We start from the raw sequence: 11879 nt of genomic DNA, 5'->3' as shown, positions 1-11879 counted from the left end.
ACGGGACACGTAACTTGGGTATGCTTACGTATGTTGCAAAGGCCAAAGCGAGGAGAAACGGAGGATGATATACTGCTTCAACAGCGTGAATTTTTAGCGTCGAGAAGTCAGGCAGCGGCTAGACAAGGGACGCATTACCATGCGGGAGAAAAATTGACGTTATCCGGGACACGCGAAGACACGAGCTGCAAGAGTAGAGATGTTGTAGACCTTAGTAGTGAGGCGTTGTCGGTTGTCGTTCTGTTAGTAAAATACAAATCGTGTTTTTGTATTAGTTTCGACGCAGAGAGGCGGCCCACCTCGTAAACGCTCAAAATTCAAAGAGGAACGTTCAGTATGTCAGCTCAATTAAAATTGTCGCTGTCACCTCAATAATACCAGTCGAATGACTAGGCGTGTATTAACTGTATTTGTTCGTGCTTGCTTGCGAGAGAGTTCAAATAACATGCGGGGTACCTGGCGCTGCGCGCGCATGCTTGGACTCAAGGGACACTCCCACGCATACTGGTAAAGTAGATTTATGTACAGTACGTACTACGTACGACTGGTAAAGTATGTTAGTATGTATGACAGCCGGAGTCTGCATGTCTGAACCAGAGTCACCAGACATACTTTGCTTGGCCAGTAGGAGTCAATGGTTTTTCACTTTGACATATGGAGATACATATACTTCCGCATGATGGTCAATGATAGTCAGTAATGGGTGTGCCAAAGCATTATTGTTTTTAAAAATTTTGGCGCTGCTCTGGTGCTGCAAAAATTGGCTTGGCACTACATGCAGCGTCATAGCGCCAGGTGGTTACCCCTGAACATGTTTGCACTGTGAAGATTGAGATACTGTAAATCAACAAAATTTCGTAAGCATGTAAGCGATCTCAGATTTACTAAAGTTAAGTGCGTACTAATTTTTGTCACTCTAGGGGTTTTTAGCAACACTTTGCATAGTAATAATCATCACATGTCAGGCGTGCCAGACAGACTGACACCTAACTGGTGAGACACATGCCCATGGCGTGTGGTGCTGTGGTTTTGACATGTCCGCATGTGGATATTAACTCTTACAATCAAGCAGTGACTGTTAGTAACCTTGTTGATTCAAGTTTCGTTCACACTGATGCAGTGAAGGCGGAGCCAGCAGCATAGCGCACATCTTCGGAATGTTTCTTTAGGTGAACGCACCTTGAATCAATGAAGTTACTAACAGTCACGGCTTGATTGTAAGAGCGAATATTAATAACCTTAATATTAAAATAACCTTATTATTAGAATAACCTTAATATTATGTCATTTAAATTGTATGTAATGTAATTAAGCGTAGGCGCATGCACTAGGGTTATGGTAGTCGTCTTACCGGAAATAGCTACTGTCTTGACGGAAACAGTAGTGTAAAAAACTTTGGAATGCATAGTGTGCATTCACTGTTATTGCTCATGTAATCTTGACATATCAGTGTTGCAGCTAGCCTTGGTTCCAGACGTTTCCCATGTATGTACTACTGCACCTGACAGGTATATGGGGTGAAAAGTAGGGGGGCTTGCACGTGATGTTAATTTGTGCCAGTAGGTGTGCAGAAACTGTTTGGTGTAGTTGACAGAAGAAATGAACTACCACATGCACAATACAATATATCCAACTACTTTATTTTGTGACTTAATTAATTAGACAGAAATGGTTTCATGGCAGGCGCGTAGGCGTGCTTCTAACCAAATATTTGGTTACTACCAAAGTATCCGGAACTAGAAAGGGGTCAATTTCTCAGTGCCTGGGGTTAGCACGTTAGTGCTCCTTTTCATTTATTATGTATGAATCCAAATGGAGGGAAGAATAGAGTGACTCTGGTGACTGGGTGTTATTATTGTGGTACAACTGACATTAATAATTTATGTAAAATAATCTTGCTTGTTAATTGAATTAGAGATTCACACATGACAAACAGGAGACACAGTAGTGTGGACATTCAATGATTGACATCCTACACCACTCTACTGCCACTATATTGTCTTCCTCCTTTACACCCGCACCACTCCTACAATAACACCATTTGGATAAAATTTGGCAGTACCATCACATAGGCTTTGTCTCTAACACACACACACACACACACACACACACACACACACACACACACACACACACACACACACACACACACACACACACACACACACACATGCACACACAGACAGACAGACAGACACACACAGACACAGTGTGTCATCAGGTTTAGCTGGCACTCTTTATGATATCTTGTTGGATCAGCTGACTCTCAGTTTGGTCATTTACTATGCATAAGCAGGGGCACATGTACACGTGCCAGACTGAGTTTATACTCTTGACAGTAACCAACTCCAACTCTTATATAGGATACTATAGTGTAGAGACCTCAAAGAAGTCTTAAAAATCGTCCGACCGGAAGGTCAGTGAGTCATCAAATATCAGTTTTCTTACTTTACTACCTATGTTTATATGGTCTTTGGGTTTGATTGATAAATATAAATGAAGTTAATTAAGCAACTACACATGCTTTAATTTTTGCAGTTTAATTTTTGGGCAAAGTACGTTAATGATAGTAATTTTTATTAGAATTAATACAGTAATGAATTGGTATAATATAGTAGGATGCCACTTATCCTAACACTTCCGTTCTCTGACCCGTTCATAACTCTGAATAGTCCGGATAACTGACATCTACTTGCTACGCACACATATTTTGACAATTCCCTAGAAGTTTGGTGCAAATTTCTATTTTTTCTTCTATAGAGAGAACGACTCGTTTTCGCTTATTCTGCGGCTTTTAGAGTTTGACATTGTCATATCACGGATGAGAAGTACACCTGTACTGTGATGCTCATGCTCATTACCGTATTGTGCGCTCAAAGCTACAGTGAGTCCGATGCACAGGTCATCCTGTGGACGGATAAGCGACATCCTACTCTATTTCTAAATGTTTATGACAGGCAACTAGTTTCAACGTGACATTGATTTTAGCATCTGTCATGTTAATCTTGTAAATAGATGCTTTTTACTACATAACTATTGTTCCTCGGCGATCTCATGTCGACACAATACTAGTAGCAACAGGTCTTCTTCCTTTGCCGCATTTGTTTATGAAACGAAAATTATAGTTATTTTTCATCGCTTCTACGATCTACAAACCCTGTCGTTTCTTACATGTCATCTGTCCTAGACAGTTCAATGAGATCCTTCTTTTTTCTGATTGCAGGACATTTCAGTCACTTTATGGTATTGAAAATAACGCAAAACATTCCATATACAGGGCGATTAGGACTGACTTTGAGGCTTCTGTCTCACCCTCCAGAACTGCAGCAGGTCATATGGCGTGTGAATGGTTAATGCAACTTTCACGCTTCAGTAGCACTACACTTAAAGAACTCTTTTCTGTTGACTGAGATGATAGTATGTTCCTCCTTTTGTTGTAGATATATGTAGTCTTTCTGTTTTGTCTGTTTTTGTCTTCCTTTTTTATGTTTAGTTTGCACCATGTTTATGTGTGCGACGCAGATATATAATAATTACTGGCTAGCTAAAGAAACTATGTTACCAGTAGTCCATAAAGTTGAGTTATGTTATTAGCATTTATGATGAAACTCGAGTGTTACTGTTTCGTATTAGGATGTGATTGATGACGAAGCAGCAGATTTTCTGGACAGTAAGTTGTGTTGTGCACATGGTAACTTACTATACTAATAATTGCTGTTTAATTGAAGCTCACGACTGCCACGTCACTAAACTTCTAGCTGACGTTATCAAGGCATGTGAATTGCTGGGAGATGGTGAATGCATCACTGTAATCGTCGTATGTAGGAACGTGATGTAAACAACATCAGAACACACGAACCTATTGGCACAAGGCACGGGTTTCCATCTGTAGTTGTCCTTGACAGAAACTCCAGGGTACTGCACATGTCAATGACAAATAACGAGATTGATACCTAATCGTGTTGTGACTGAAGGGTAGCAGGTCAAAGAGTAAGAAGAGTTTGTTTGCTCTTCACTTTGAACAAAATGGAGGAGTTGAGTTTGGATTACCTGATTCTCTGATGGCTCCGATAACGAACCCTTCTATTGAAACAACTTTAACTGAAAAAACTCAATTCGACGGTGGAATGGAATATCTAGACTTTGAAAATAGTAGTTCTTCAAGTGGACAAGCTATAAGTAAGGAAGAGATGGCAAAAATACGTCAGGAAAACATGCAGCGTGTGGCTAGTATGTCGTCAATGGAAATTGCTCATCACCAGGCAAAGCTGAAAGCGACTTTGAGTAGGAGTATTTTTGATTGCAGTGTGTGTGTGTGTGTGTGTGTGTGTGTGTGTGTGTGTGTGTGTGTGTGTGCGCTCATTACAATGTATGGATTTAGGTCCAGATTTGGTAGCCTTCCTGTCTACAAGAGGAAAGAAGAAAGAAGGCGATGCAGTACCACCAACACCGAAAGACACTGGAGTGGAATGTAGAAGCGCTAATGACATTTCCATGATAGAAGAAACTATAGAACACAGTGACACACATGCCAGTCACGAGTGGAAAGAACTACCTACAGAAACGAGAGAACTAAAGGGTACACCAACTGCTCTTTGCATCTGAGTTCACGTTTGCGTTGACACTTGCAAATTCTAGTATTTTCGTTTGGCAGGTTTGGCAAACAAGCACCTTTGGTTGAATATGAAAACAGCAGAAGTGGAAAAGCTGGAGTGGATGGCAGATGTCAATGACAAAGCAGCTGGTGACAAAGTAGGTTATAGTAGTCTTGACTAGACTGACACTTTGTGCAACACATGAGGAGACAAGAAATGCAAATTAAACTAGACTTTCTGCATGTCTTGATCTCACAATCCATTCGAACAACCGACTGAGTCTGGGTGGATTGAGCCAGTTGTTTGTAGTGTATGCCATTTGCTTTGGTTGTTTCTAGTGTTTGACACTATTTTGGTTATTTCCTGTTGCTTGTGTAGGATGCAATTGTTCGATTTGGCCTTGATGGTTCACTGATTCCTAGATGTGTTGAACTACCTGTGTCTCTTGGTTTGCATCATCATGGAGCCAATCCTCAAGTATGGTACCAGAATCATCTCAGAATGATCATACGGTTGTATACTGTCGGTGGTATAGGCTGCAGGTTACAGTCTGGAGGAGCTGTTTACAATGATTCGTTCCAGTGTGATTCAACAGAGAGTGTTGGCTTTACAAGTGGTTTCCAAAATACTAACCAAAGTATTCAAAGTTTCGTTTTGTTGAGTTTTTTGGTTTGTAGTGACGTGTCGTTGACAGGCATGGTGTGGTGCATTTGTTGATTCTGTTAAGGGCAATGTGCTGCAGAATCTTGTGGATGCTGGGTTGCCAGTAGTTCTTCGTTTCTCACTTGATGACCCTGTAGAGGCTGTTAGCTTGGCAGCTGTTCAATGTCTTCATTCTCTACTGGTAGAAGGCAATTTGGAAGTAAGTACTTGTGTGTGTGTGTGTGTGTGTGTGTGTGTGTGTGTGTGTGTGTGTGTGTGTGTGTGTGTGTGTGTGTGTGTACATGTGTGCGTGTGTGCATGCACGCACGCACGTGTGTGTGTAGTGATGATATCTTTCATTCTTGTTGCCTTATTTGTTATTTGCTCTTGGCTGGCTAGGCTGTTAAGTGAACAGCATTGCGTTTGATAGGACTTGATGGATGTTGTGGCATGCACATGGTGTGGTCTGTTTTCTCCATCTCTTCAAGTCACCAAGTCACCTACTGTTACTGTGAACGACAATTCTGGCAGACCAACAGAATTTGAAATAATTCAGCATGACCTCGTATTAGTATGCAGATTCTGTTGATTCTAGTGTGTCTTCCATTGACTCCATAATTGTTTAGGGACTTTTGCGAATGGATCTTCTTCCTCGTTTGCGCTACTTGCTAGAAGTTTTTCATTTACCTCCACCATTGGTCATCTCAGTGTTAGAGATACTCACTCGCATTGCAAGACATTCAACACATGCCGCATCTAGAGTAACTTCTGCAACAGTCAACAACTACAGCAACAATAACTTGAGGTCTGATGCATTATTGAATTTATAGGTTGTCGAGTGTCCGCGGCTACTGGACACTGTTATAGATCAGTTCTTGCCTTGCAGTTGGAGAAACCCAGGTATCTGTGTGTTCTATTCTGTTTACAGTCGAGTGTACACCCACAGTCTTTGTGTTCCATCTAGACGAGTTGCCCTTGAGTGATGCATACGGTATGCCATTAAGTCAAGCCGTCAAGCTGGTGTCTGTACTCTGTGCTGCCAGTAGGAGTATAGCCAGTAAGCTGGTATACTCTCGCAAATTACACAACACACCAACACACCATTGAACACAACTTTTATTTAGATGAGTCGTGCTGGTGTCGTCAATGCAGTGATGCGATACATTTCTCAACAACCAAGGTACTCCTCGTCTGTCCATTGTGTGACCAGTTGACTGCTACATGTTCTGTTGGTGTGCATGCCAGTCAGATGAATTTACCATTTTCTGAAGCACTTCAGTTAGCCCTTCACAGTTACAGGACCATGCAAGCGTGCATCACCTACGGAATTGCTACTCAATGTGTTAGGTAAAAGTAAACTTGACTATACAAGCATAGTGACTAAGTCGTAGCTGTAGTGACGCTGTTATTGCCAGTGATCTCTATCCCATTCTAATGCAACGTCTCCTTGAGCTAAACCACGTGTTGGGTCAATACCTGCCTATGCCTGGTACATGCAGTGAATCCAGGCACACGTCGGCGTCATCACTCTACCTCAATATTGCCATTCTCGGGCTTGTGGAGGCTTGTGTACATGTTGGTGCGGTCACAGCAAATCAACTGCATTCACAGAAGAATGGTTTGTGGCTGTGGGAATGATGATTGTCGACATTTCCGAGTTTCAGTTTTGTGTTCAGGTGTGGAGGAGGAATTTCCGTGTCCGAAATTGAGCTGGCATCAGGTTATGAGCATGCTTGACCCTCTCAAATTGGCCATGAAAAGTTTAGGTCAACGGCTGAAGCACCAGGAAATGGAGCTGCTAAAGGTTGTAAAGTTTGCTAATTTTACTGTCTTTTCCTAGCGTTTGTTGCATAGGATGGTACGGTGTTGTTGTTTTGTGGGAGACTGTTCAGTGTCATTGCTGTCTATTACCGCCACTTTTCATCCATAGTTAGTGTCTCAAGTGAATGCGATCATCAATCTACTGATTATATGGGAATGTGTGTAGACTAGGTCGATGGATGTTATAGACTCTCTTTCCGAACTGGAGGATCTAATCGAGACTCTGCTACTTCCGATCATCAACGGGCAGTCGACCAAAGTAGCACTCAAGCTAATAATGTAAACGACGAATTGTAGGTTGTGGATTTGTCGATCACCTTGTGTGTGTATCATGTAGGTCTCTGTCGTCTCAAACTGAATTATACTGCCAACTTCTCTCTCACGTCTCTATTACGACGTTGCCATCTCTGATGGCCTCGTCTGTAGTCCCTCCAACCATTCGATTTCTCGATGCACAACAGTGGCTTGGGTTTCACAGCTTTGTTTCAGCGATTTGTCACATGTCTTCGAATATTGTCCAAGTCCATAAAGGATGTGCTTTGAAGGTTTGATACTTTGAATTTGACGCATTGAGTTTGATGACTGTTTTTATAGGTAGCTCGTGCACTATGCTCAGCTCGTGTGGTAATCGAGTTCCTCGAATGTTACTTGCGTGTTCAACCAGCAAGGATGTCATCTGAGAAGAGGCTGGCATTGCACATTAGATACTTCCTAGTCAAACTGTTTGTTGACACAGTAAATATTTGTATACAGTACTGCATACGTGGGTGTGAAGTTCGATAATGATTGTATTTCTTCAGTTCATGATGAGCAGCGACGGTTCTTTGCATCATCTTCTTCACTTGTATCACTCTACTGCATTGGATTTGTTGAGCAAGCTGCAGCCAGGTGATGAATATTTTGTACACAACTTAGTCTCAGATGTTGTATTTCGAAGGGAGTTTTTTCAGTGAGTACAGACGTCGTTACCTTTCTTAATAATATTCGATGAATCAATGCCTTGTAGGACAGACAGTAGTGTTGCCAGTCTATCTGTTGATCTTGCCGATTTATCGGTGGGTTCAATGCAGGCACTGTCTTTACAACCGATTACATTGACTGGAGCCAAGAGAGAATTAGAAACAAAGTCACTCTTGAATGATTGTATCGAGAACCTGCCAGGGATAAGACAACTGATTTTGACGTCATTACTAACGTCAATCAGTCAAAGACAAATGGACCAATCCAGGTTGGTTTGCTACTGATGCTGTGTATTCCTCTATATGTACCAGATGTTGGTTGCGATTACTCGTATTTTTATTAGAGCTCTCGTGTGTGGTTATCCATACAAAATCAGCTCTCTGTTGTTGCCTGATTTCCAGTCTGTGACGATGACGACAGATTGGATGTTTCAACCTATTGTTGCAATTCACAACAGAGCAACGTAAGTGTTCAGCGCCCATTGATGCAATTGAATCAGACTTGAGTATGGATATTCATTTATCACTGTTAAACAGTTTGACATCAGGACCAATCGGGCATCAGCTAGTCATTATTATGTTTTAAGATTGACTTGTTGTCTGTGTCAGTGTCTTGCTTGCCTGTCGGTGATACGGTGCCACTACTGATCTTGGTGGTGACAAGACAGTCAGTATGTAAAATTATTTGGATAGGCGTTACTGTTTTGTCAAGATGCCAGAGCCGTCACTGCTACGGGTCTTTTGAAAATGGGCAGACAAGTAACCTTCTCACACTGATTTGGATGTAGCCCAAAATATGTTTGCTTCCTTTGTTGTAATTGTTTGGTAACGTGAATAAGCAGTTGACTTAGGTGTGAGTGGGATCATACTGTACACATAGTGTTTTATAAGTTAATGCATGCACAGGGTGAAACAAGACATATGAATCAATAGTACGCTGTATGGATTAATAGTCTAGGTAGCACCTATAATACCCAATGGTTGAAAGGCAGATATACATGATAAGCAATCACGTTTGTCATCTATTCAGCATGTGCTTCCTACTTAGCCCATAATTTAAGAATGGCGTATATAAATTAGATAACTGATATATGACGTCGGTCAGTGAATGTGGCAGTGGCACTTCTAATTGTTCGGTTTGTTGTATAACTTGTCTCTGTCAATAGAAAACGAATTGGCAATGATACATTGTCTCGAGAGGATGTGGGTGTTGTGTGTCATACCCTTCGTCTCCTGTTGCTCTTGGAGCTTTTGAAACCTGAAGCTGTCCGTCTTGTGACTGTTACTACTCGATTTACGTGTCTCATGTGTGTCTTTCTATCTGGTATGAACAATGTCACGTGCAATGTACATTTTGTGACATCTCATGTTTTACTCTTTTACAGGCAGTGATTTATTTCTTGAAGATACTGTTCATATTTATCTGACAGCTCTGTTAAGATGCTACGCCAGACCAGCTCTACTAAATAGAATCGACTTTAGTGAATCCATCCCTGGAGTCTCATCATTTTATGATCTGTGAGGCTAAAACACTGCAAATCACAATTTCTAATTGTTAGCATGATATGTGATGTGATCATTTAGGTATGTGGCTATGTTGTCTCAGTATGCTGCTGTGTCATATGGGGATCCACTGTTTGGATGCTTTCTTTTGATTCCTCTTCAACAGCGATTTAGCTCCTACCTACGCAGAGCTGTATGGGGAGAATATTCTGCCGTTCTACGAAATTTAGCTATCCCTCTTAACCAGGCAAGGACTTAATTAAGAGTGTACTATATATTTATTTATTCACAACCTAATCTGGTTGAGCTCATCCTAACTCCACAAACTAGTCCACCGTCCCACTGGATTAGTCTGTGGAGTTTGGGTGAGCTTAACTGGATTAGGTGGAGAATAAAGAAATGCACCCTGAAAAGTATAGTTAGTTTGGTGGTAACACTGCTCATGCTTTATCGTTCTTATAGATTCCAATTCCCCTAAAACATTTTCTATATCCTTGTGAGACTGATCTTGAATTGTTGAGTCTATACAGCACGTTGCTCTTTACTGGTGGTATCAGGTTCGTATTACTGATTGAGGACTGTCATAAAGTGTTCGTAATGCCAATGCTGTATTAGGAGACAATGGAGTCCAATCATGTACCTAGTTGCTGTTCATCATTTAAGTGAATATCTGTTTTGTCACAATAGTGAGGTATTATACCATACCATCTCTATATATAAGGAGAGCTGTGTGTGTGTGCACATGTGTGTGTGCACGTGCACTTGTGTGTGTGTGTGTGTGTGTGTGTGTGTGTGTGTGTGTGTGCACGCGTGCGCGTGTGTCTGCCTGCCTGCCTGCCTGTCTGTCTGTCTGTCTGTGTAAGCTATATAACAATCGATAGTCTCAGAACGGGATACCATTGACCGGGATAGAACTCTGAACGAAATTCTTCATGAGAATCTTGTCAGGCTGATAATTCTTCACTTCTTAATAAATTAGAACGGGATACTCATGCATCAACCTATAAATTTGCATACATTGGGATACTTGATTCTTGCTAATTTCTCAGAACAGGATATAATTGAAGGGGATATAACTCTGAATGAGAATTCTGTCTGCCTGCTAATTTTTCAGAACGGAGCAAAAATGCACGTGAACTCATACAACAACATAAATGTGCATACAACGTTATTTATCGTTAAACTAATTAACTTTATGAGAATTCTGTCAGGAGCTGCTAATTCTGTGATCATTCACAAAACAATTTGCTTGATTCCAGAAACTTACTAACCATTAGTAATATTAATATTTAGTCTGCCCGTGCAAAGAACGGGATAGTGAGCTTATATAGAAACTGTATCTAAACTAATATATACAATTATGTAACTTCCATGGTAATTAATTCCTCTTAAATGCATCAGGACGAAGCCGGGCAATGTATCTAGTTGATTTATAATTATGAGTGACTATTTGTCAACAACATACTTTGTCATCCTGATAATGAAAATCATGTCAGTGTTACCAGTTCCTGCTTTCATACTTGTGTTTTCACTTTTTCAGAATGTGGGACATCACAATTCTTTGATGAATAGATTGTGCCTGGTGTGCGACGAGGTGAGACGTTAGCCACTTTTATTCTTTGATACTCATTTCATTGCGGTTGTTGTTAGATTGTATTTAGAGATGTTGTTCTATTTGCTGGAGTTGCTGATTCTGTAGTGAATGGATTTACAATTCATGATTTGGTGCCAGAACACAGAGCTGATATAATCAGGAAATATCTGAGAGACAAAAATGATGACAAAGTAACACATATGGTAAAATCAAGAACCCCTGGACTGTAAAGCTGTACTGATTTAGAGCCCAATAGAAGTAACCTTGGGTTTTATTATTTTTAATACATACCCACTTGTTGGAGCTAGCGCAAGAAAGCCATTGGAAAATTTCTTAATTGTCTTGTTTTGCAACTGAATGAATGAATTTGACTGACTTCACTGTGAGACAACTGTTGCTTACTTTATACTTTATAATTGCTGTCCTACAAATGATAATGATTTGAGCCGTTTTGTGAATAGTTAACGTTTCAAGAGAAAAATCAGGGTTGAAATGATATCTGAAGGTGTACTCTCTAGTACATTTTTCCCGCCAGACAGTAACTTAGGATTGGCTCACTGGCGTAGTGTGGGTAGGGGCTCTAAAGACTCCCAATACGTAGGCGTATCAAGCAAAAGCGCTTTGTTTCCCTCATGTTACCAAACAGTGAGATGAATCTTTGTCCATTACACTGTCTCGGCAACGGCGGACGTATACTGTAGAAGTAATAAATGGGCGTGGTTCTGCGGTGTGATTGATCAGTATCAGTCCCCCAAACTTGAGGAC

At 40.9% G+C, this 11879-nt stretch overlaps 1 protein-coding gene across 1 annotated transcript; it reads left to right on the top strand.

Moving 5' to 3' along the window:
- Positions 1 to 14: 14 nt before the first annotated feature.
- Positions 15 to 11505, top strand: LOC134180222 (RNA polymerase II-associated protein 1-like). Its single transcript, XM_062647325.1, has 33 exons — positions 15 to 217; positions 276 to 334; positions 3634 to 3670; positions 3729 to 3772; positions 3826 to 3915; positions 3975 to 4284; positions 4382 to 4579; positions 4655 to 4752; positions 4974 to 5072; positions 5131 to 5232; positions 5290 to 5457; positions 5668 to 5808; positions 5864 to 5998; positions 6068 to 6137; positions 6202 to 6302; positions 6362 to 6417; positions 6483 to 6584; positions 6653 to 6855; positions 6914 to 7041; positions 7092 to 7166; positions 7225 to 7337; positions 7396 to 7603; positions 7653 to 7793; positions 7859 to 8007; positions 8065 to 8286; positions 8362 to 8481; positions 9184 to 9341; positions 9403 to 9535; positions 9602 to 9767; positions 9983 to 10077; positions 10136 to 10211; positions 11061 to 11114; positions 11171 to 11505. Exons 1-33 carry the CDS (start codon positions 31 to 33, stop codon positions 11342 to 11344), a joined length of 4212 nt encoding a protein of 1403 aa, XP_062503309.1. The 5' UTR covers positions 15 to 30; the 3' UTR covers positions 11345 to 11505.
- Positions 11506 to 11879: the final 374 nt, after the last annotated feature.

The sequence above is a fragment of the Corticium candelabrum genome, chromosome 5 (assembly GCF_963422355.1).
Source record: "Corticium candelabrum chromosome 5, ooCorCand1.1, whole genome shotgun sequence".
NCBI lineage: Eukaryota > Metazoa > Porifera > Homoscleromorpha > Homosclerophorida > Plakinidae > Corticium > Corticium candelabrum.
This window is presented reverse-complemented; position numbering and strand designations above follow the sequence as displayed.